The sequence below is a fragment of the Ascaphus truei genome, chromosome 17, assembly GCF_040206685.1.
Source record: "Ascaphus truei isolate aAscTru1 chromosome 17, aAscTru1.hap1, whole genome shotgun sequence".
Lineage (NCBI taxonomy): Eukaryota > Metazoa > Chordata > Amphibia > Anura > Ascaphidae > Ascaphus > Ascaphus truei.
Genome location: NC_134499.1, coordinates 44,872,553 through 44,896,834, shown reverse-complemented (window position 1 = coordinate 44,896,834; position 24,282 = coordinate 44,872,553). Strand labels below are relative to the sequence as shown.

Sequence of the window (24,282 nt, the reverse complement as noted above, 5' to 3'; positions counted from 1 at the left end):
TTTCTCAATACTAATTCTCATGATGAAAAAAAAGAAAAAAGCATAGGTCCCAGTACCGATCCTTGAGGTACACCACTCACAACTTTATCCCAACTTGAAAAGGTTCCATTTATTACAACTCTGTTGTGAATTCATCAACCAGTTTTCAATCCAGGTGCAAATATTTTTACCGAGTCCAATTTCCTTTATTTTGTTCACTAACCTCTTGTGTGGAACCATATCAAAAGCCTTTGCAAAATCTACATAGACCACATCAACGTCATTACCTTGGTCTAAATTCCTACTAAACAAAGCAAATACAGTTAATTTGACACAACCTAGGCGTCATAAATCCACGCGGACTAGTACAGGTAGTCCTCGCTTTCCTACGTTCCACTTTCCGTCAAATGCGTTTTACGACGGCACATAATGCAGTACAAAAACTCACTATCCGCTGCCATTTTCGCGCATCCAATGGAAACTGCCGCCGGTTAACATGGGTACCGCTTTCCGACTGTCCCGCATCCAACGCGGGTTTGCGGGACACATTGTGTCGGAAAAGCGAGGACCACCTGTACTAATAATTTTGTTATCCATTAGGTATTCCTGAATAGTATCCCGTACTAAACCTTCAAGTAGCTTCCCCACTATTCCTGTCAGACTTACTGATCTGTAATTCCCCGGTAGTGATCTAGCTCCCTTTTTAAATATAGCCACCACGTCTGCTTTCCGACAATGTGGTACTCAGTAAAAGAATAGGTGATAGTGCGCAGCTTATACCTAGTAAAACACAACCTGTGAATAGTGCACAGTGATTAAAAAACAATGTTGTTGACCTTAAATGTGAGGATAACACTAGATGTGGGTCTGCAGCCTTTCTTGGGGGTGGCTCGACACCCCTGGAACTAGACAAAAAACAAAAGAACAGGGCGCACAACGCACATAGTGATGTAAAGTTTAAAAGGTGACAATGATTAAAAGTAAATAGTTCTGCGTACATCAAAGTGAAATAATCAAGCAGTTGGTTAATAGGTTTACCACACCAGGAGACAACCGGAGGCGACACTCTTCACTTGATCTCAGCAGGTGGTGGGTCAGCAAGCGTCTCGTCTGCTATTCACTCCACACATGTGAAATCCAGAGCTCTCCGTCTCAGGGTGGCAGGTGGGTCAATCCCAAGATGAAAGTCCCGGAGCACAAGGCTCAAAGCGGCATGTAACAGCCTCAGTCAGTGTCCACACGGCTTGAACGCCACTCGCTTGCCGCTACTCCTCGTGGGGCGCCCGGCGATGACGTCACAAATCGACCATCGACTTCCGGGAGGCGCCTGCTGGAACGCACAGCGTGCGGGCCGTGCTGGATGCTCACAGCAACGTGGAGTACAGTGCACGTAGTAGCAAATGTGGAATCAGCAAAACTGACTGGCACTTACATACGGGGGAAAATACACAAAGTGTGTTCTGAACAGACAGGGGTACAGAAATACGAGCAGAGACACCCTTCCAAAGCGTTTCGTAACACCAGGTTACTTCTTCAGGGAACCCTAAACCTATTAACCAACTGCTTGTTTATTTCACTTTGATGTACGCAGAACTATTTACTTTTAATCATTAAGTCACTTTTTAAACTTTACATCACTATGTGCGTTGTGCGCCCTGTTCTTTTGTTTTTTAATGTGGTACTCAGCCTGTGAAATGAAGTCCTTGAATTTTAAATGTAATGGTTTGACTATGTATGTATATCTTTATTTATATAGCGCCAAAAGTGTACGGCGCACTTCACAAAGAATACAGCACAGGGAAGTATAATAAAACAATAAGCTCAGCAAAATCAGACCATAGGAAAGGAAATCCCTGCCCGGAGTGTTTGCTATCATAATCATTAATAATTGTTTTTTTTCTTCTTGTATAGCGCTGACAGTGTATGCAGCTCTGTACATAGAATGTTTGCAGGCACGAGTCCCTGCTCCGTAGAGCTTACGATCTATTTCTTGTGCCTGAAGCGCAGGGTGATAAAGTGACTTGCCCAAGGTTACAGGGAGCTGGCACCGGGATTTGAACCAGGCTCCCCTGCTTCAAACTCTGTCATTGTTTTTGGAGTCATTGACCTTGACTCGGCCCATTTCTGAACTTGGCTCCTTAAGAACCCTTGGGTTCATGCCCTGGGGCCAGGTGCTTTACTTAACTGTTTTCCAGCTGCCTGTGCAGGTTTTCTTCAAATAGATAGATAAAATAGACTTACTAAAAATTGTTCTACTTTAGTGTATACAATGTTGACATTAATTTTTGTTATTCTCAGGTCCCTCTCCAAACCATGTTGTGACATGTCTCACTAGGGACAGCTACAATACACATTCCTTTATACAACATCTCATGTCTGGTTTAACGTTGTTGGCACGAACACCCTCACCAGAACCAGTAGAGAGAGACTTCTACTCAGAATTTGGGAATAAGACTACAGGTAAAAAATACAATGTTAAAATAATGTTTCTGTTTCCTAATGTGCAACAGTGATCACAATTAGCACTGGTTGGTTTTATGTTATTTATCTAATCTTACAAAACCTAACAGTTTTAACAAGATAATTAGATCTCCATATGCAAATGTAATGATTACATGGTTGATTTAAGCTAAGTGAATGAGCATACAGTATATGCTTGTATTTGTAGTTTGTAAAGCCCTTTAAATTAATCTCTTTAATGGTAAAGTACCACTGAGGATCAGCTGTTTTGTTTTGAAAACAAGATGTACAGATACAGCCATCCTCTGCTTCTGCCAAAATACTTTTTAATGCAGTATTAACATGCCAGTGCACTCGTTTAAGGCTGGTCTTGAGTCTAGGAAATCCAATAACAGAAATCACCTGCAGATGTTTGTGCTTTGCAGGGAAATCAGGGAAATCATTACCTTACCAGCTTCTGTGTAACCTACAGCTTTCTCTGGTTTTCTAATGCCCCACAGCCGGCCTTACTGGTGACTTGTAACTTGCATTGCACAGAAGGTCTGTTCCATTTGTGTTTTTGTCTCTCTATAGCTGTAAATGAAAACTTCCAGACTACTAAATCGGGTAAAAGATTGATGCACAGTCCCCTTCACAACCTATATCAAATGTGCAAATCACTCAGACATGCAACACCTTATCTGACACTTCTAATGTTTGTTTTATAGTGGAATACTGTAAGTGTTGAAAGTTTTTTTTCCAAATTTAAGCCAAAAAGCCTAGTTGCTAACGCATTCAAGTAATATTTATTTTGAAACATTTTCCTGTGACGAACAAAGGGAAAATCTACATGAATTACACAATTAGGGGAAAAAAATATTTAATCAAATTATTTGAGATGCAGTAAATATCAGAAATTCACAAGAATAAAAACAGTCTCCTACAGTAATTTCGCATGCGAGCATGACACAAGTGGGCCAAAAATAACTGAGGATAGGAAAGTTAGTATAGCAAACATCTCATAAATACTTGACTTTTATGTTTTTTATGATTTGATATCCAAATATATTTCTCATGGAAATCAAAGTAAATTATTTGATGATTAATGAAACTTTGGGCTTATTGATTCTTTTTCGATTCTAATCATTTTATTCACTGTCAAATCCTGTAGCAATGTTCAATTACAGAAGTATGGTTTTGGAGTCAAAAACACTCATCACTTGGCTGACAGAGGGCTTAGAGCTCGAGAGAGTTATACAAGCATAATTTAGTTATCTTGTTCCTACCTATAAACATCCCGGACTGGATGCCTTTTTCATAAGGTGCATTCAGCCTCACTTAGTGTTAAAATTACTTACAAGAAAATAGCATTTCTGTTGGTCACAAAAAAGAAATTATCCTGTTTTAAATACTCCCTTTCTAGAATCACTGTTTAAGTTGCTACATGTTTTTATAAATTAATATTTGCAAAACACGAGTAGAAGTGGGAAGAAATAAATGTCAGAACGGTGTCTTACAAATATAAACCTTGATAACTAGCCTTTGTTTTAAAACCTGAAGTGTTCTAACAGAGGTCTGTCCAAGCAGTTAGCAGAATGTAACCTCCATGGATGGACAGTAGGTCTGTCCGGGCAGAATGCATGTGCAGATTTATTGTTGTAGCTTCTTTCTTCCTCCAATTCTCTTGTTAGAAGGGAAATCTCTTGTTCTGAATTATAAATTGGTGGATTCCAAAACCATTTTTAGGGACCTTTAAAACTACATAGAATGGTGGCGAACAATTCCTCTCCACCCCCAAAAGTTGCTGCAGAAATTAAAATGAAAGTATGCAAAGCATCCTACCTGAAACATTTGATTTGTGCACTTCATACATCCGCTGCACACAATGAAAATCAAAATGAAAGAACTTTATTCTCTGAAAGGACTTTGTCTCTCAGTATATGCTGTAGTCGGTGGCTAATGCAACAGATGGTGTGGTCAGAACAACTAACCTGTATAGAACAATATAGAGAGATTGTTTTATTAGACAATATATCAACTAATAATAATAATAACTGTATTTTATATAGCGCTTTACTTCCAATGGAACTCAAAGCGTGTCACAATTACACTACAGGCATACCCCGCTTTAAAGACACTCACTTTAAGTACACTCGCGAGTAAGGACATATCGCCCAATAGGCAAACGACAGCTCGCGCATGCGCCTGTCAGCACGTCCTGAATAGCAATACCGGCTCCCTACCTGTACCGAAGCTGTGCGCAAGCGGGGAGACTATAGAGCCTGTTACACATGCGTTATTTACATCAGTTATGCACGTATGTGACGATTGCAGTACAGTACATGCATCGATAAGTGGGAAAAGGTTGTGCTTCACTTTAAGTACATTTTCACTTTACATACATGCTCCGGTCCCATTGCGTACGTTAATGCGGGGTATGCCTGTATAGTGCACGGTACGTAGCAAAGAGGAATTGTACAGATACAGTCTCAGCCCAGGTGACCTTACAATCTATGTTTTTAATTCCTGAAGTACAATGAGATAAAATGACTTGTCCAAGGTCACAAAGAGCTGAAACCAGGAATTGAACCAGGTTCCCGTGCTTCAACTTGAAAATGATTTTGTATTCTTTTCATTCATTTTATTTTTCTGTTTGCAGGAAAAATGGAAAATTATGAGCTGATTCATTCCAGCAGAGTAAAATTCATTTATCCAAATGAAGAAGAAATTGGGGACCTTACTTTTATAGTGACTGAAAAAATAAATACTTTAGGAAAGCCACAATCGCTAAACATCTTACTGTACGTTTTAGCATTTCAAGTAAGTTCTGTGGATGGAACTGCACAAGAGGCTTTACTTGAACCAAAAACACTTCTTCTCACAAGCTCATATTTGTTTCTGTTCAATGAAGATTATATCAGTTACCCACTACCTGATTTTGCCAAGGAACCGCCAAAGAAGGACAAGTACCAGTTGATAGATGGAAGAAGAATTCGAGATTTGGATAGGGTATTGATGGGTTATCAGACTTACCCTCAGACACTAACCTTTGTTTTTGATGATGTCCACAACCAAGACATGATGCACAATCTATCTATGGATCACTTCGGAGAAAACTTTAGCCCCCCGAATACTCAGAGACCTAGTGGTGGAGATAGTGAGATACAGTGGTATATTTTTATCCCAAGTGCAGACTGCCGTGAGAAATTAATCTCACTTCTGGCAAGACGGTGGGAGATTTTATGTGGTAGGGAGCTCCCATTGGAATTGACAGGATAAAACCACTGTGATTTACGTTAAAGCTATGCAATGCTCTTCTCTCTAAAATGAGACCCGTCATAAAGAATGTGTTTAAGTATATCTACCAAGAATGATTGATTTGATTGTTTACGGAATAATACGATTTGTACTATTTGTGATTTGTAATAATACACATTATAGGATAAAGCTGGTAAATTCCGGGCATTATTGAAATCCCTGTTCTCTGATTGGATAATGCCCGGAATTTTAACCAATCAGTAATAGCCTGGAATTTTTGGCACCCTGCCATGTTTTTCAGCCAATCAGCTTTCAGTTCTTATTCATAAAGAATGAGATCAGCGCTCTGACAGGGGAGGTGATTGGACAGGAGGCACCAGCAAGGCACTGACTCCTCCCCCACCCTGCCCTCAGAGCTACACACAGGAGAGTGAAGGTTAAGGTTTATGTTTCTGTTGTGTGTTTTGTGGGTGTAGAGGGGGCAGCAGAGTCTGTTTTGTGGGTGTGGGTCTGTAGTGTGTGTTTTATGGGTGTAGAGGGGGGGCTGCAGTGTGTGTTTTGTGGGTGGAGGAGGGGTGCAGAGTGTTTTTTTTGGTGTGTGTCTGCAGTGTGGGTTTACATGGGGGCTGCAGTGGGTGTAGAGAGGGGGGTGCTGGTGTGTGTTTTGTGGATGTAGAGGTGGCAGTCTGTTTTGTTGCTTTGTGTGTGTGTCTGCAGTGTGTTGTGGGTGCATAGGGGGGGCTGCAGTGTGTTTTGTGGGTGGAGGGGTGCAGGGTGTGTGTGTGTGTGTGTGCCTGCAGTGTGTGGGTTTACAGGGGGCTGTAGAGTGGGGGCTGCTGGGGGTGTGTTTTGTGGATGTAGAGGGGGGCAGTAGTCTGTTTTGTTGGTGTGGGTGTAGAGGGGGGCTGCAGTGTGGGTGTAGAGGGTGAAGGAGGGCTGCAGAGTGTTTTTGGTGTGTGTCTGTAGCTTGATGGGTTTACAGGCGGGTGTAGAGGGGGGCTGCTGTGGGTGTGTGTGTTTGTGGTGAGTGTAGAAGGTGGAGTAGGGCTGCAGTGTGTTTTGTGAGTGTGTAGGGGGGGCTGCAGAGTGTGTTTTTGTGTGTATAGAGGAAGGGGCTGCATAGTGTGTGTTTATATAGAGGGCCTGTGGGTGTGTACAATTTCCTTTTAATAAACTTGCAGAAAAGGCAAAAGAATGTAGACAATCATGATGATTAAAATCAATATAACTATAAAACCCTGGCTGGAAGAGTTGAAGGTCATTATTGGCCAGTAATGCCCTGTTCTGAGGGGATTATTACTTAAATAATACGATTTGTACATTATAGTTTTTATGGGGTTCGAGAAATGTTGTATTTGTGCTGTATGTTTTCATGTTTCACAGCATCCTGGGAAGTTACTAAAAAGGAGTCTGAAAACTATACAAATTGTTGTCTAGGGCTAATGTTTTAACAATTTCTGTAAATATGTATTTTACGCTAATATAAATGTTATTATTTTAACAAACCAATATTGTGATGTGGTTAAAGTGCAATGTTATTTGTATGAAATGTATTTTATTATGTTTGCTGCTAACAGTTATTATTCAACATTAAATGTAATATTGTACACACTTCAAATATATATTTAGGGCAATGATTTTTTTTTTACCGGTGTATATATATATAAAAAAAAATCATGTTCAGTTTTGTTGATTATTAGTTAAATAATGATTTTTTTAAATTTAAGGTTTGATATTACTTTTGTAATTGTGTTCTCCGCTTTGCACACACATTGGATTTCAAGTCTAAATGAATGGGACAGGAGCTATTGCATCAATCCATAATAATTAGGCACTGCTTAATTCGGTACTTCCAAGTTGAGTACACAATAATTTGATTTGTACATTGTAAATTCCAACTTGAAACATTTAGTATGACTACAAGAAACAACCCACTCTGTTTGATCCTTATTTTACACATGGAGATTTCCTGGTTCCATCACTCACTAGGGGCCCCCTACTCTGGAGATATTATTCTCCAAACATTGCCCATGCCAAGGTGTTTCAGGAATTGAATAATAGCCATTGGGTGCTTCATGTCAGCATGTCAATCAGAAATAGCTAACCATGACCTCACATTTGATGTAAGATTCAGTATAATGTCCAGAAGAGGGGGGAAAACACTTTTAAGGTTGATCTCATGAATGAGCTGCAGATATTTGACCATATCCACAGAAACATCTAGAAATGGAAGAGAAAAGAAGTACATGCTCTCATAGCATAATCCAGTATTTTCTATAATAGCCAATTATAGTTTAAAATCTAGTATAGATGCACTCGCAATATACTGTACATAAGAATAAGCATGTTATCTGTCAGTATAGACACTGGTAAGGGCGTTTTTTTTTTAGCTTTTCATTGGTGTTCTTGCTGCGACCTTGGGTCTACCTCCTCGAGTGGTATCTTTCGTTTCAACATCTCTGCCCAGCATTTAGCCGTTCACTTAGCAATGCGTTTGGTCACCTAGCGACTTCCTTAGGGATATGCATACAGAGTGGCAGCAAGATATCTATAGGGATAGTTTGCCTTAGTTACCCTCCATGTGAGTAACAGTCATTAACCACCATAGCAACATATAAACTAAACTTAAATGGAATACCAAATACATAGAGATCAAGAACAATTACAAGATAAATATAATTACTAAAAATCAGAGAGATACATGAAATAGATATATTAAACATAAAAAATAGGTGAAACAATGTTTTCGAACAATTATATAGTCTAATTGAAAACACCACTGAAGTGACAGTCATCTAAAGGGAGCTGAAAAGTCTTAAAGGCGGCTAGACATAGGAAAAGTTTTTATTTTTTTTTATATACTCATATTTGATTTTACAATATAATTGTGCCTATATAGAAATGTGTCCACACATAGAAAAACAAAAGGGGAGTGGGGATGGGGATGGAGAGTACAGAAACAAGAAAATTAGACGGGGTGAGGGGGAAGGTAGGGGCGGGTATGGAATCTCAAATCAGATCGGTAATATAGTTCCATTGGCGTAAATGAACAAAGAGAAAAATTCATAGGTGCCAATTACCGTACAAGTAGACCCAGGTGAGGCAATATCCAGACCACTTAACTTGAGGTGGGAACTAGCGTGCTGGGGCCTGTGACAGATTTTGATTCAATGTACTTGCATTTAGGTCCGTTGCCATCCGCAGTTCTCTGTAGACGTGGGAGGGTGGTACGAACTGGTTCATATTGCACAGTGAAAATTTTAAAGCAAAACCAAGTAGTCACCCAGGGTCTGGATAGATGAGCCCTGTATGCTGTGATATACAGTTGTGTGAAAAAGGAAGTACACCCTCTGGGAATTCTATGGTTTTACATATCAGGACTTAATTACAATCCTCTGTTCCTTAGCAGGTCTAAAAATTAGGTAAATACAACCTCAGATGAACAACAACACATGACATATTACACCGTGTCATGATTTATTTAACAAAAATAAAACCAAAATGGAGAAGCTATGTGTAAAAAAACGTACACCCTTACTGCTTCCATAGGAATTAAGATGCTAAGTTATTATTCAACATTAAATGTAATATTGTACACACTTCAAATATATATTTAGGGCAATGATTTTTTTTTTTACCGGTGTATATATATATATATATATATATATATATAAAATAAAAAAAATCATTTTCAGTTTTGTTGATTATTAGTTAAATAATGATTTTTTTAAATTTAAGGTTTGATATTACTTTTGTAATTGTGTTCTCCGCTTTGCACACACATTGGATTTCAAGTCTAAATGAATGGGACAGGAGCTATTGCATCAATCCATAATAATTAGGCACTGCTTAATTCGGTACTTCCAAGTTGAGTACACAATAATTTGATTTGTACATTGTAAATTCCAACTTGAAACATTTAGTATGACTACAAGAAACAACCCACTCTGTTTGATCCTTATTTTACACATGGAGATTTCCTGGTTCCATCACTCACTAGGGGCCCCCTACTCTGGAGATATTATTCTCCAAACATTGCCCATGCCAAGGTGTTTCAGGAATTGAATAATAGCCATTGGGTGCTTCATGTCAGCATGTCAATCAGAAATAGCTAACCATGACCTCACATTTGATGTAAGATTCAGTATAATGTCCAGAAGAGGGGGGAAAACACTTTTAAGGTTGATCTCATGAATGAGCTGCAGATATTTGACCATATCCACAGAAACATCTAGAAATGGAAGAGAAAAGAAGTACATGCTCTCATAGCATAATCCAGTATTTTCTATAATAGCCAATTATAGTTTAAAATCTAGTATAGATGCACTCGCAATATACTGTACATAAGAATAAGCATGTTATCTGTCAGTATAGACACTGGTAAGGGCGTTTTTTTTTTTAGCTTTTCATTGGTGTTCTTGCTGCGACCTTGGGTCTACCTCCTCGAGTGGTATCTTTCATTTCAACATCTCTGCCCAGCATTTAGCCGTTCACTTAGCAATGCGTTTGGTCACCTAGCGACTTCCTTAGGGATATGCATACAGAGTGGCAGCAAGATATCTATAGGGATAGTTTGCCTTAGTTACCCTCCATGTGAGTAACAGTCATTAACCACCATAGCAACATATAAACTAAACTTAAATGGAATACCAAATACATAGAGATCAAGAACAATTACAAGATAAATATAATTACTAAAAATCAGAGAGATACATGAAATAGATATATTAAACATAAAAAATAGGTGAAACAATGTTTTCGAACAATTATATAGTCTAATTGAAAACACCACTGAAGTGACAGTCATCTAAAGGGAGCTGAAAAGTCTTAAAGGCGGCTAGACATAGGAAAAGTTTTTATTTTTTTTATATACTCATATTTGATTTTACAATATAATTGTGCCCATATAGAAATGAGTCCACACATAGAAAAACAAAAGGGGAGTGGGGATGGGGATGGAGAGTACAGAAACAAGAAAATTAGACGGGGTGAGGGGGAAGGTAGGGGCGGGTATGGAATCTCAAATCAGATCGGTAATATAGTTCCATTGGCGTAAATGAACAAAGAGAAAAATTCATAGGTGCCAATTACCGTACAAGTAGACCCAGGTGAGGCAATATCCAGACCACTTAACTTGAGGTGGGAACTAGCGTGCTGGGGCCTGTGACAGATTTTGATTCAATGTACTTGCATTTAGGTCCGTTGCCATCCGCAGTTCTCTGTAGACGTGGGAGGGTGGTACGAACTGGTTCATATTGCACAGTGAAAATTTTAAAGCAAAACCAAGTAGTTACCCAGGGTCTGGATAGATGAGCCCTGTATGCTGTGATATACAGTTGTGTGAAAAAGGAAGTACACCCTCTGGGAATTCTATGGTTTTACATATCAGGACTTAATTACAATCCTCTGTTCCTTAGCAGGTCTAAAAATTAGGTAAATACAACCTCAGATGAACAACAACACATGACATATTACACCGTGTCATGATTTATTTAACAAAAATAAAACCAAAATGGAGAAGCTATGTGTAAAAAAACGTACACCCTTACTGCTTCCATAGGAATTAAGATGCTAAGTTATTATTCAACATTAAATGTAATATTGTACACACTTCAAATATATATTTAGGGCAATGATTTTTTTTTTTTACCGGTGTATATATATATATTAAAAAAAATCATTTTCAGTTTTGTTGATTATTAGTTAAATAATGATTTTTTAAAATTTAAGGTTTGATATTACTTTTGTAATTGTATTCTCCGCTTTGCACACACATTGGATTTCAAGTGTAAATGAATGGGACAGGAGCTATTGCATCAATCCATAATAATTAGGCACTGCTTAATTCGGTACTTCCAAGTTGAGTACACAATAATTTGATTTGTACATTGTAAATTCCAACTTGAAACATTTAGTATGACTACAAGAAACAACCCACTCTGTTTGATCCTTATTTTACACATGGAGATTTCCTGGTTCCATCACTCACTAGGGGCCCCCTACTCTGGAGATATTATTCTCCAAACATTGCCCATGCCAAGGTGTTTCAGGAATTGAATAATAGCCATTGGGTGCTTCATGTCAGCATGTCAATCAGAAATAGCTAACCATGACCTCACATTTGATGTAAGATTCAGTATAATGTCCAGAAGAGGGGGGAAAACACTTTTAAGGTTGATCTCATGAATGAGCTGCAGATATTTGACCATATCCACAGAAACATCTAGAAATGGAAGAGAAAAGAAGTACATGCTCTCATAACATAATACAGTATTTTCTATAATAGCCAATTATAGTTTAAAATCTAGTATAGATGCACTCGCAATATACTGTACATAAGAATAAGCATGTTATCTGTCAGTATAGACACTGGTAAGGGCGTTTTTTTTTTTAGCTTTTCATTGGTGTTCTTGCTGCGACCTTGGGTCTACCTCCTCGAGTGGTATCTTTCGTTTCAACATCTCTGCCCAGCATTTAGCCGTTCACTTAGCAATGCGTTTGGTCACCTAGCGACTTCCTTAGGGATATGCATACAGAGTGGCAGCAAGATATCTATAGGGATAGTTTGCCTTAGTTACCCTCCATGTGAGTAACAGTCATTAACCACCATAGCAACATATAAACTAAACTTAAATTAAATACCAAATACATAGAGATCAAGAACAATTACAAGATAAATATAATTACTAAAAATCAGAGAGATACATGAAATAGATATATTAAACATAAAAAATAGGTGAAACAATGTTTTCGAACAATTATATAGTCTAATTGAAAACACCACTGAAGTGACAGTCATCTAAAGGGAGCTGAAAAGTCTTAAAGGCGGCTAGACATAGGAAAAGTTTTTATTTTTTTTATATACTCATATTTGATTTTACAATATAATTGTGCCCATATTGAAATGAGTCCACACATAGAAAAACAAAAGGGGAGTGGGGATGGGGATGGAGAGTACAGAAACAAGAAAATTAGACGGGGTGAGGGGGAAGGTAAGGGCGGGTATGGAATCTCAAATCAGATCGGTAATATAGTTCCATTGGCGTAAATGAACAAAGAGAAAAATTCATAGGTGCCAATTACCGTACAAGTAGACCCAGGTGAGGCAATATCCAGACCACTTAACTTGAGGTGGGAACTAGCGTGCTGGGGCCTGTGACAGATTTTGATTCAATGTACTTGCATTTAGGTCCGTTGCCATCCGCAGTTCTCTGTAGACGTGGGAGGGTGGTACGAACTGGTTCATATTGCACAGTGAAAATTTGAAAGCAAAACCAAGTAGTCACCCAGGGTCTGGATAGATGAGCCCTGTATGCTGTGATATACAGTTGTGTGAAAAAGGAAGTACACCCTCTGGGAATTCTATGGTTTTACATATCAGGACTTAATTACAATCCTCTGTTCCTTAGCAGGTCTAAAAATTAGGTAAATACACCCTCAGATGAACAACAACACATGACATATTACACCGTGTCATGATTTATTTAACAAAAATAAAAACCAAAATGGAGAAGCTATGTGTAAAAAAACGTACACCCTTACTGCTTCCATAGGAATTAAGATGCTAAGTTATTATTCAACATTAAATGTAATATTGTACACACTTCAAATATATATTTAGGGCAATGATTTTTTTTTTTTACCGGTGTATATATATATATAAAAAAAAATCATTTTCAGTTTTGTTGATTATTAGTTAAATAATGATTTTTTTAAATTTAAGGTTTGATATTACTTTTGTAATTGTATTCTCCGCTTTGCACACACATTGGATTTCAAGTGTAAATGAATGGGACAGGAGCTATTTCATCAATCCATAATAATTAGGCACTGCTTAATTCGGTACTTCCAAGTTGAGTACACAATTATTTGATTTGTACATTGTAAATTCCAACTTGAAACATTTAGTATGACTACAAGAAACAACCCACTCTGTTTGATCCTTATTTTACACATGGAGATTTCCTGGTTCCATCACTCACTAGGGGCCCCCTACTCTGGAGATATTATTCTCCAAACATTGCCCATGCCAAGGTGTTTCAGGAATTGAATAATAGCCATTGGGTGCTTCATGTCAGCATGTCAATCAGAAATAGCTAACCATGACCTCACATTTGATGTAAGATTCAGTATAATGTCCAGAAGAGGGGGGAAAACACTTTTAAGGTTGATCTCATGAATGAGCTGCAGATATTTGACCATATCCACAGAAACATCTAGAAATGGAAGAGAAAAGAAGTACATGCTCTCATAACATAATCCAGTATTTTCTATAATAGCCAATTATAGTTTAAAATCTAGTATAGATGCACTCGCAATATACTGTACATAAGAATAAGCATGTTATCTGTCAGTATAGACACTGGTAAGGGCGTTTTTTTTTTAGCTTTTCATTGGTGTTCTTGCTGCGACCTTGGGTCTACCTCCTCGAGTGGTATCTTTCATTTCAACACCTCTGCCCAGCATTTAGCCGTTCACTTAGCAATGCGTTTGGTCACCTAGCGACTTCCTTAGGGATATGCATACAGAGTGGCAGCAAGATATCTATAGGGATAGTTTGCCTTAGTTACCCTCCATGTGAGTAACAGTCATTAACCACCATAGCAACATATAAACTAAACTTAAATGGAATACCAAATACATAGAGATCAAGAACAATTACAAGATAAATATAATTACTAAAAATCAGAGAGATACATGAAATAGATATATTAAACATAAAAAATAGGTGAAACAATGTTTTCGAACAATTATATAGTCTAATTGAAAACACCACTGAAGTGACAGTCATCTAAAGGGAGCTGAAAAGTCTTAAAGGCGGCTAGACATAGGAAAAGTTTTTATTTTTTTTATATACTCATATTTGATTTTACAATATAATTGTGCCCATATAGAAATGAGTCCACACATAGAAAAACAAAAGGGGAGTGGGGATGGGGATGGAGAGTACAGAAACAAGAAAATTAGACGGGGTGAGGGGGAAGGTAGGGGCGGGTATGGAATCTCAAATCAGATCGGTAATATAGTTCCATTGGCGTAAATGAACAAAGAGAAAAATTCATAGGTGCCAATTACCGTACAAGTAGACCCAGGTGAGGCAATATCCAGACCACTTAACTTGAGGTGGGAACTAGCGTGCTGGGGCCTGTGACAGATTTTGATTCAATGTACTTGCATTTAGGTCCGTTGCCATCCGCAGTTCTCTGTAGACGTGGGAGGGTGGTACGAACTGGTTCATATTGCACAGTGAAAATTTTAAAGCAAAACCAAGTAGTCACCCAGGGTCTGGATAGATGAGCCCTGTATGCTGTGATATACAGTTGTGTGAAAAAGGAAGTACACCCTCTGGGAATTCTATGGTTTTACATATCAGGACTTAATTACAATCCTCTGTTGCTTAGCAGGTCTAAAAATTAGGTAAATACAACCTCAGATGAACAACAACACATGACATATTACACCGTGTCATGATTTATTTAACAAAAATAAAACCAAAATGGAGAAGCTATGTGTAAAAAAACGTACACCCTTACTGCTTCCATAGGAATTAAGATGCTAAGTAGCAGACAGGTGCTGCTAATCAAATGCCCTTGATTAATTGATCATCTGCAAGTGTGACCACCTCTATAAAAGACTAAGTTTTAGCAGTTTGCTCGTCTTGAGCATTCAGGTGTGTGTTAACACAATGCCAAGGAGGAAAGACATCAGCAATGATCTTAGAGAAGCAATTGTTGATGCCCATCAATCTGGGAAGGTTTTTAAGGCCATTTCCAAACAATTTAAAGTCCATCATTCTACAGTGAGAAAGATTATTCAAAAGTGGAAAACTTTGGAGGCGCATGGGTGATGGCTCGGATGATGGCTGCATGAGTCAGTTGGCAATAAAGCAAATACAGAACGAATAAGAGCCCAGTAAAACACAAAATAGAACATACCAACAAGTGTGGGAATCCCTGGGGATGTCATCGCGCCCCCAAAGAAAGCGAAACACAGCAGGTCTGAAGCTATACTTTCATAAGAAAAAAATGGCGGGAGTGGGAGGAAAGGTGACACCGGTATCTAGCCGCGGCTCAGACTCAGAGCGGGACACAGGGGGAGAAAAATGAGCACCCAGGAGAACTGCCTGTCCGGAGAAGCAACTTTGAAAAGTTGTACAATGACATGAAATCTCTGCTCCAGGCGGAGGTAAAGGAGCTTAGGAAGGACATCAATGGCATAGGGGAGAGAACAGGGGAGCTAGAAACTATGCTAAACTCTACAATAAAATCATTGAAAAAAATGGAGAAAAAATCTGCATACTTTCAAGCACCGCTGGAGGCAGTGGTTGGACAGACAAGAGGATGCAGAGAATTGGGACAGACGGAATAATGTCCGGATAAGAGGCATCCCTGAGTCTATCACTAATGTAGAAGAGCATGTTGCAAAATTGCTGGCTGCCATGCTTCCTGAGAATCCCCCCGAAGAACAGCTCATGGATAGGTGCCACAGGGCCCTACGTTCCAGGCCATTGCCGGAAGAAATGCCTAGAGATGTTATAATACGGCTGCACTTCTTCAAAACGAGGGAGGCGTTGTTTAAAATAACAAGAAGTTCCCCATCTTGCACTTTTGAAGGTGCAGCTATTCAGATTTACCAAGACCTTGCCCCTGTGACTCTAAGCAGGAGAGTAAGGCTGCAGCCCATCACAAAGATCTTGAGGGAGAGAGCGGTCAGGTACAGGTGGACTTTCCCATTTGGGCTGCTAGTAATTAAAAATTGAAAAGCTCACTCACTAAAGCACCTGGAGGAGGGAGAAAGATTTCTACAAAACATTGGAATAAATGGAGCTTTTACCTACCAAGCAGAGGAGGATCCTGCTCCTGAGACGTCCTGGAGGCAAGTGAGGCACAAAGCACGTGGACGACAGGAAGCAACAGCTCAGGCGATTTGAGTGGCACCAATTAAGCAATTAAAATTACACTGTTGCCTTCCCATCCTCATCAGCTTCTCTCTTAAAGGAGTATGGACTCAACCTATATGTTCCAGCATATGCCCAGGACTTATAGGAGGATCAGTTCCGGATTTTCCCTGCACAGAAGGAGCTGTCAAGGACACCATGATGGAGGAGAGCGCGAGGATAATGGCGCGAAAAGCGGGAGCAGCCATGACTGCAGCAGAATTACCGTGACACGCAGACTGAACTGGCTAGGGAGAATGGAGGAGGGAAGGGGACGGGGCTTAAGGGAACCGGAAGGAGAGGGAAGAGGGAGTGGTCTGCAGTCAGCATAACAGGATAACAGCAGAGGAAGATGGAGAAGGGCAGCTAGGAGGGGGATGGGCAGGACAGAGAGAGCCAGGTGCTGAAAGTAACAGAGAGTGAGGCACGGAATATATTAAGGAGGGGAAGAAAAATCCAATAGTCCCGGTTGGGTCTAGGAGGAAAAAGAGGAGGTAATAAATGAGACGGGGGGAGTAGTGTTAGGTATAGTTAGACAGTTTAAGTGGTGAAAAGGGAGAAAGGGTTATATTACCACGAATTTTGGGCTAAGAAAGTTGGAGTCTAAGGAAATGTGTTCTGTTCAAAGTATTAGATAGATAAGATGCCGGGGGGTAGGGAGGGGCAGAGAGTAGCCCATCCTGCTGTCCACATGAGCCTGAGCAAGGGCATTGGGAATTCATCCCAAGTGTCCGGGAAAGGCCCTTGGGGGACAGGCGGGGAGATACCCTGCAGTGGGGGGACCCGACACTGGATGGGGTCAGTGCAAGGTCCTGTATCAAGGGCAGAGGAGACATAGAGCAGCATGGGGGTAGCTGTTTCTGTTGGACTGGTCCGTTATTTGTGGTGTTATATGTGTGTTTTTTCCTTATTTCCCTTTTTGTTTATCCCTTTCCCATCCAAGTTGGAAGCGCAAGCAGGAAAATGCGGGGAGCTGCAGCAAGAGGGGACACTGCAGGAAGGGGAGGTGAGAGGCCACTCAGTTCAGAAGGTACCTAGGGTAAGCGACCACCACACTAGGCTAATATGGCAATAACTATTCTGTCACACAACATGAAGGGATTCAACAGTCCTACTAAAAGAAGGATAGCGTTATCAGAATACAAAAAGAGTAGACCAGACATAATTTTATTACAAGAAACACACTTCACGAAGAAAAGCTTCCCGAAATACATAGATAAAGACTACAATCAATGCTTCTTGGCATCGGCATCCACCAAAAAGAAGGTTGTAGCGATTTTGCTGCATAAGGGACAACCTCTAAACCAGGCCTGCACAACACGCATGTACTCACTGTACGGCCTGCGGCGGCGGCTGCTTCCCCCCTCCTCCTCCCGAGCCCCCTTTCCCTGCCCCCGCGAGCCAAGCCCTCTCACTGCCCCCGCGAGCCGAGCCCGCTCTCCCCTTCCTCCAGCGAGTCGAGCCCGCTCTCCCCTTCCTCCCCGGGGGAGCCGAGCCCGCTCTCAAGTGCGGCACTTCCGGTACCCGCTGCTTGCGAGTGAGTGAGCACATGCAGTCCCGCCGTGTTCTGAGGTGATGCGAGGTGCAGGGGGTTATGTGCAGGGGGGGTGATGTGCAAGGGGAGAGGGGGTGATGTGCAAGGGGAGAGGGGGTGATGTGCTAGAGGAGGGGGGGTGATGTGCAAGGGAAGGGGGGGTGATGTGCAAGGGGGGGTAATATGTGCATGGGAGGTGAGGTGAAGGGGGGGTGATGTGAGATGTAGGAGGGTGATGTGAGATGCAGGGGGGTGATGTGAGGTGCAGGGGGTGATGGGAGGTGCAGGGGGTGATGTGAGGTGCAGGGGGTGATGTGAGGTGCAGGGGAGGTGATTGGAGGTGCAGGGGAGGGTCATTGGAGGTGCAGGGGAGGGTCATTGGAGGTGCAAGGGGGGTGATTGATGTGAGGTGCAGGGGGGTGGGATGTGTGTGGTGTGCAGGGGGGTATTGTGTGTTTGATGTGGAGGGGGAGTATTATGTGTGTGGGCGAGGGGGAGAGATGGGGGTATGAGAGACAGATGGGGAGTATCGCAAAGGTTGATAGTGAGGGTTTCTGGGGGAGATATGAGGATGATGATGAGGGGTGCTGGGGGAGATATATGAGGATGATGATGATGAGAGGTGCCTAAACTGTGGAGTTGGTCAAAAAGGATAAGAGGGGACGATATATAATCCTGGTAGGGACTATCAGGAACCAACACATCAAAGTGGCTAAAGTATACGCCCCTTGTGGAAGTAATTCACAGTTCTTCACATCAGTTTTTAACACACTAGGTAGAATAGCTAAGAGGTCTATAATTCTAGCAGGGGATTTTAACAGGACATTAGACCCAGGGACCGACAGGTTATCCCAGGCAAAGAGCGCCTGTAAGGGTGACCTATGCATACTATTGAAGTGGTTAAAGGATAATCAGTTAGTTGATATCTGGAGGGAGCAGCATCAGGGAGAAAGAGGCCTCACTTTCTTCTCGCATGCGCGTGACAGCTACAGTAGGCTCGACTACTTCTTTGTATCTAATAGATTGGTTCCGAAGATCTCCCATACAGGGATCCATGATATTTCATGGTCGGATCACGCACCGATAGAGCTGCGGTGCACCCAAATTGATCTAGACAGACCTGGAGCAAATTGGAAACTAAATTAATCATTATTAAAGATCCCAGAGATACTACAGAAAGTAAGCGGGGAAATTGGCCATTTCTTCCACACACATACAGTAAAGATAGTGTCCTGACACAATCCACGCTCTGGGAGGCCCATAAGGCAACTCTCAGAGGCGTTTTAATAGGCATTGCAGTGGGACGTAAGAGAGAGAGAGACGCAAAAATTCAGAAATTAAAAGAGAAGTTGAAGGAATTATCATCGTTCCACATTTCCCATAAACAAGTACAGATATTAAAAGAGCTAACAGTTATTAGAATTTAACTGAACATGCTACTGACCTCCCGGGCGGACAAGGAATTGAGCTGGTTGCGGCGGAAATTTTATGAAAACGCAAACAAGCCAGATACCCTACTAGCCAATAAACTCAAAAACAGACACACAAATTATAATATACGGGCCATAAGAAGGAAATCAGGCAACCTATCCTCCAATCCAAAAGTGATAGTGGAGGAATTTAGACACTATTATGAGAATCTTTACAATGGAAAGAAGGTTGCACATAACGATAACGCTCGTAGGTCACTAAAAGCATTCTTAGAGGAGGCAAATTTGACCAGACTGAGCAGAGAGGTAAATGAGGTGCTATAGCAAGACTTCACAGGGGAAGAATTGGCAGATGTAATCTCGACTCTAAAACCTTTGATAGCACCGGTGCCCGGTGGGTTCTCTAATCTGTACTATAAAAAGTTTCACAAAATTTTAGCCCCACTCCTGTTGAGGCTGTTTAATTCGGTGCTGGCGGGGACCCTTTTCTGGTGCAGATGCTGCAGGCGTCTATACTGTATCATTGATTTACAAACAGGGGAAGTACCCGGCGGACTGTAAGAGCTATAGACCTATGTCTCTGATAAATTCGGATATTAAAATGTATGCCAAAATCTTAGCTAATAAGTTAAATCAAATCCTGCCCACCCGGACCAAGTAGGCTTTATCAAAGGCAGGCAGGCAGCGGACAACACCAGACGTAACATAGTTTTAATTGAATTGGCAAACACCAAAAAAAATCCCGTCGCTGGTCCTTAGTCTGGACGCTGAAAAAGCCTTTGATAAGATTGATTGGACATATTTAGAAGAGACGCTTGGAGGGTTTGGCTTCGGGAGGTGGTTTATGAAGGCAGTGCTGACATTATTTGAGGGCCCGGCAGCGAGGGTTAGACATCAGGGATTCCCCTCTGACTTGTTCTAAATAAAAAGTGGGACGAGGCAGGGATGTCCCCTGTCACCGCTGCTGTTCGCGTTATGTTTAGAACCTCTGGCCGCATGTATTAGGAATAATCCAGACATCCCAGGGGTTGAAACGGAGTAGCAGTCACACAAAGTGGCGCTGTATGCAAATGACATTATCTTAATGTTATCTAGGCTCCTTACCTCTCTGCCGAATGTCTTTAATTTGCTAGAAAAATTTAATAAGATCTCCTGGTTCAAAATTAACCAGTCTAAACTAGACTAGAGGCATTAAACATTAATCTCCCAAAGCATATAGAGAAATTGATAGATCTAAACTTCAATTTTAAATGGCAATCCTCGGCAATAAAGTATTTGGGTATATATATCACAAGAGAATATAGCACAATCTACAACGCAAATTACCCCAAATTGCTGAGACTGCTGAAGAAGGATTTGAGGATATGGTCCACATATAATATATCATGGATCGCCCCCCTCCTCGTGGAACAGGTTGCATACCGCTGTATAGCACTTTCATTTACCCACTGCTATTGACTATATTTTAGCACTGTATTGTCTGATGACTTAGGGTAATAGAGTATTATACTGATATTGCATTTTCAAAGCCAGCAGTACAACCAACTTCACACTGATGATACCCATCAAGGTTGAAATATGCCTGTGAATGGTTTCTCTGGCTTTTGCGAGCATTAGCTTATATCGGCTCCATGTAACAATGTTTTTTCAGACAAAAGGTGACATTGCATGTCATTTCCCAGAATCCCATGCTGCAGTGGAAGCACTGTATGCTAGGGGATAATGGTGAAAGGCAGGATTGCAGACCTGCCAAAGACATGTGAATGTGCTAACAAGTGATCTTTTTATTTGATATATAATTACTGTGCTTGTTTTGGTGCCTACATCATTTCTTGTACCCTTTCACACAAACTGCTACCCTAGAGTTCTTTGAAAATTCTGACTCACTCCTCAATCCGCTTTTTCATTTTTTGTGCTGACAATTCAGGAGGTATAGTTTTTCATTCCAATCAAAAGAAAACTGAGGATTTCCTTCCATCTGTTTTGAACTGATATTGGAAAGGAAATCCGTAGCGGTTCCTGTTTTTGGTAAACTTTGTTTTCACCCTTTAGCTTTATAAAGTTATGAGAAGAGGTTGGATTTTATTGCTTAGGACCAGAAGAAACTGCTGACTTATTAGAGCAAAATGGTTCAGTCATAAAGCGTTTTCTGAATTGTACTGTATATGAACATTTTTACTCAGTAAAGGAGACTTCTCTTGTAACAGCACAGAGCCAATGAGGGAAAATATTCAGGATTTATCTGAAAATGCTCAGCTTTGGATTTCTCTTGGCCCTTTCAATTGCCTACTTCACGTCGATAACTGCAGGACAGCCAAGATTACTGGTAAGCTTTATTGTCTTGTTTTTTGTAGAAACATTTTTCAAGGTACTGAAGATGTGTTGCTCCTGGAGAAATGTGGATTTGTTGTAGGTTGAGATCTTTTAGGGGATGAGCAGAATTATTCATTCTGTACATGAAATTATATTGTTCAGAGCTTTTAAAACCATAGATTTTTTCTTAAAAGAGAAAAACTTGAAGAAATGTACAAGGTTTTGAAAGCTCTGAATACATCTTTATGTTGGTCGCAATAGGAATTAGAAATATAGAAATGTATGGCATATTACCTAGTGTGAAACATAGATTTTACCATACAATATATAGGCGTTTTGCCGGTATATATCCCACAATGTATTCAGTACTTTACAAAAGTGAATACAATACAGGGAATTAAAATACAAGAAGTGCAACAAATCTGCTTTCATTGTGAGATTTAATTACTCTTTCTTTAATTTTTTTTACTTTGTGTTTTATGAATTTTTCAAAAGTTAATGGGTACAGACATTAAAATGGGAGAGATTGAGTGGAAGTTTAGGGTACAACAATAAAATAGGCTTGGGATTGATTCCTCATTAAAAAACATTTTCATATTTTTTTAACTACACATACAGAATAAGTAGAATTAAAAAAAAAATGTACATTGAGCATTGAAGTACATTTAGGTGACCTTCATTGTTCCTGGGAATAGAGTTAGGTTGTTAGCAAGGGGGAACCCCAATATTTTTGTGATTTATAAGAAAAACATATTTTGTAGGGATACTGGCTTAAAGATTTGGCTATTATCTATGTGTGTATTTAATAAAGGGTTCCCATATACTAAAGTTCTTCCATGGTTTCTTCTTGTTTCTCCATATTCATCAATTGCCAAGCTTTATTATACCATGAGTTAATGGGTGGGATCACCTGAAATTTCCAATAAAAAGATAACTTCAATTCGTCTGCACTCAGCAAAAGGGTAAAAAGTGTTTTCTATTACTAGACCATCCGCTACAGTATGTAAGTCTTTTAAAATAAATATTTTGGGATCAAGTGAGATTGAGTCTCCCGTGACAGCCTTTATGGAATCTCTAATTTTGTTTCAGTATGATTTGAATAATGGGGCATTCCCACCAAATATGGAAAAAGGAACCTTTAATTCCGCAGTTTCTCTAACAGAGATTGGACACGTTTGGGTAAATCAACCGAAACCTAGTTGAGGTATAATACCATCTGAGAAGTACCTTATATTGAACTTTTCTAGTGTTGGTCAATAAAGTAACGGCATTGTTTCAAATCTTGCCCCACGATTCCTCATCAATTTCAGCACTGATGTCCTGTTCCCAGGCAAGCTAGTATTTATGTTGTGTAACGGATGTCAAGTACAATTATAGATTTTAAATCCATGAAATAACACCTTCCATTCCAGAATTTTTAGTCAGAAAAACTTCAGAAGGTTTGAGGGGTCTATAAATGTTACTTCTACATTGTTTCCCATTTTTAAATCAATCATATATTTGTGCAAGGAGGAAATTTAGATTAAAACAAATAGGTTATTGCGGGGAAGGAAAAGTCGTTAATTAAAATGTTTGTACCAATTTATTCCAAATTTGTAATGTCAATTTTGTAGTAGGCAGGAGGGTATAGGTTTTTTTTTTTGCTTTGAGTCCTAGCAATTGTACCAAATACATTTTTTGCAGTTTTCCTGCTCTACATTAATACACCTCTTGTTATCATCTGTGTTTGTGAACCAGTCCCAAACTGTTTGAAGTGTGTTGCATAATAGAATTTCAATAAATCTGGTATGCCCAATCCTCCCTTACCTATCAGAAGAAATAGATTATTTCTATTAATTGTGTCTTTTTTCTTGTCCCATATAAAGTCCATTCTCAAGCTTTAAAAAAATAAAATCTTTAAGACCATGTCACCTGACTGTTTCTGGGGTTGTGGACAGAGAGGCACAATGCTCCACATCTTGTGGGACTGCCCACTGATTAGGAAGTGTTGGTCTGAGGTTCTGCTTGGCATATTAGGGTTAGGGTTATCGGCAGAGTACTTAAGATCGGGGTGCGACTCGACCCATGTTCGGCCTTGCTTGGTAACCCAATACAACTCCTGCCCTACCATGGTCAGAAGCTTTGCTCCCATACATTAACGGTTACCAAATGTGCCAAAGCGGCCTCATGGAAAGGCCCTGTACCGAGCCTAAATACAATTAACAACAAGATTGAGTAAACCTTGAGATATGAAAAAATCACAGCATATCTGAATGATATTTACATACATTTAGAAATGTGTGGGACCCATGGTTGTCCGGTGTGACGGTACACGGGTAGGACTCACAGTCACTTGAGCTCTAAGAAGACGAAACACAGACATCACTTGATCACAGACTAAAAGATTAGATACA

The 24,282-nt window shown here is 40.1% G+C and overlaps 2 protein-coding genes across 6 annotated transcripts in view; both read left to right on the top strand.

Moving 5' to 3' along the window:
• NISCH (nischarin) overlaps positions 1-7,359 on the top strand; it is a 185,329-nt gene extending 177,970 nt beyond the window's left edge. For both annotated transcript variants that reach the window (XM_075575032.1, XM_075575031.1), the window contains 2 exons: positions 2,278-2,439; positions 5,078-7,359. In XM_075575032.1, coding sequence (XP_075431147.1) covers positions 2,278-2,439; positions 5,078-5,697 — 782 coding nt within the window. In that variant the 3' untranslated portion in view covers positions 5,698-7,359. The remainder of the gene's footprint in view (positions 1-2,277; positions 2,440-5,077) is intronic.
• A 14,289-nt stretch (positions 7,360-21,648) lies between these two features.
• Positions 21,649-24,282, top strand: part of STAB1 (stabilin 1) — a 474,288-nt gene continuing 471,654 nt past the window's right edge. For all 4 annotated transcript variants that reach the window (XR_012788655.1, XM_075575004.1, XM_075575003.1 and 1 more), the window contains exon 1: positions 21,649-21,902. Coding sequence is in view for 3 of the 4 variants with exons in the window: in XM_075575004.1 (XP_075431119.1) it covers positions 21,825-21,902 (78 nt within the window). In the remaining variant the exon portion in view is untranslated. The remainder of the gene's footprint in view (positions 21,903-24,282) is intronic.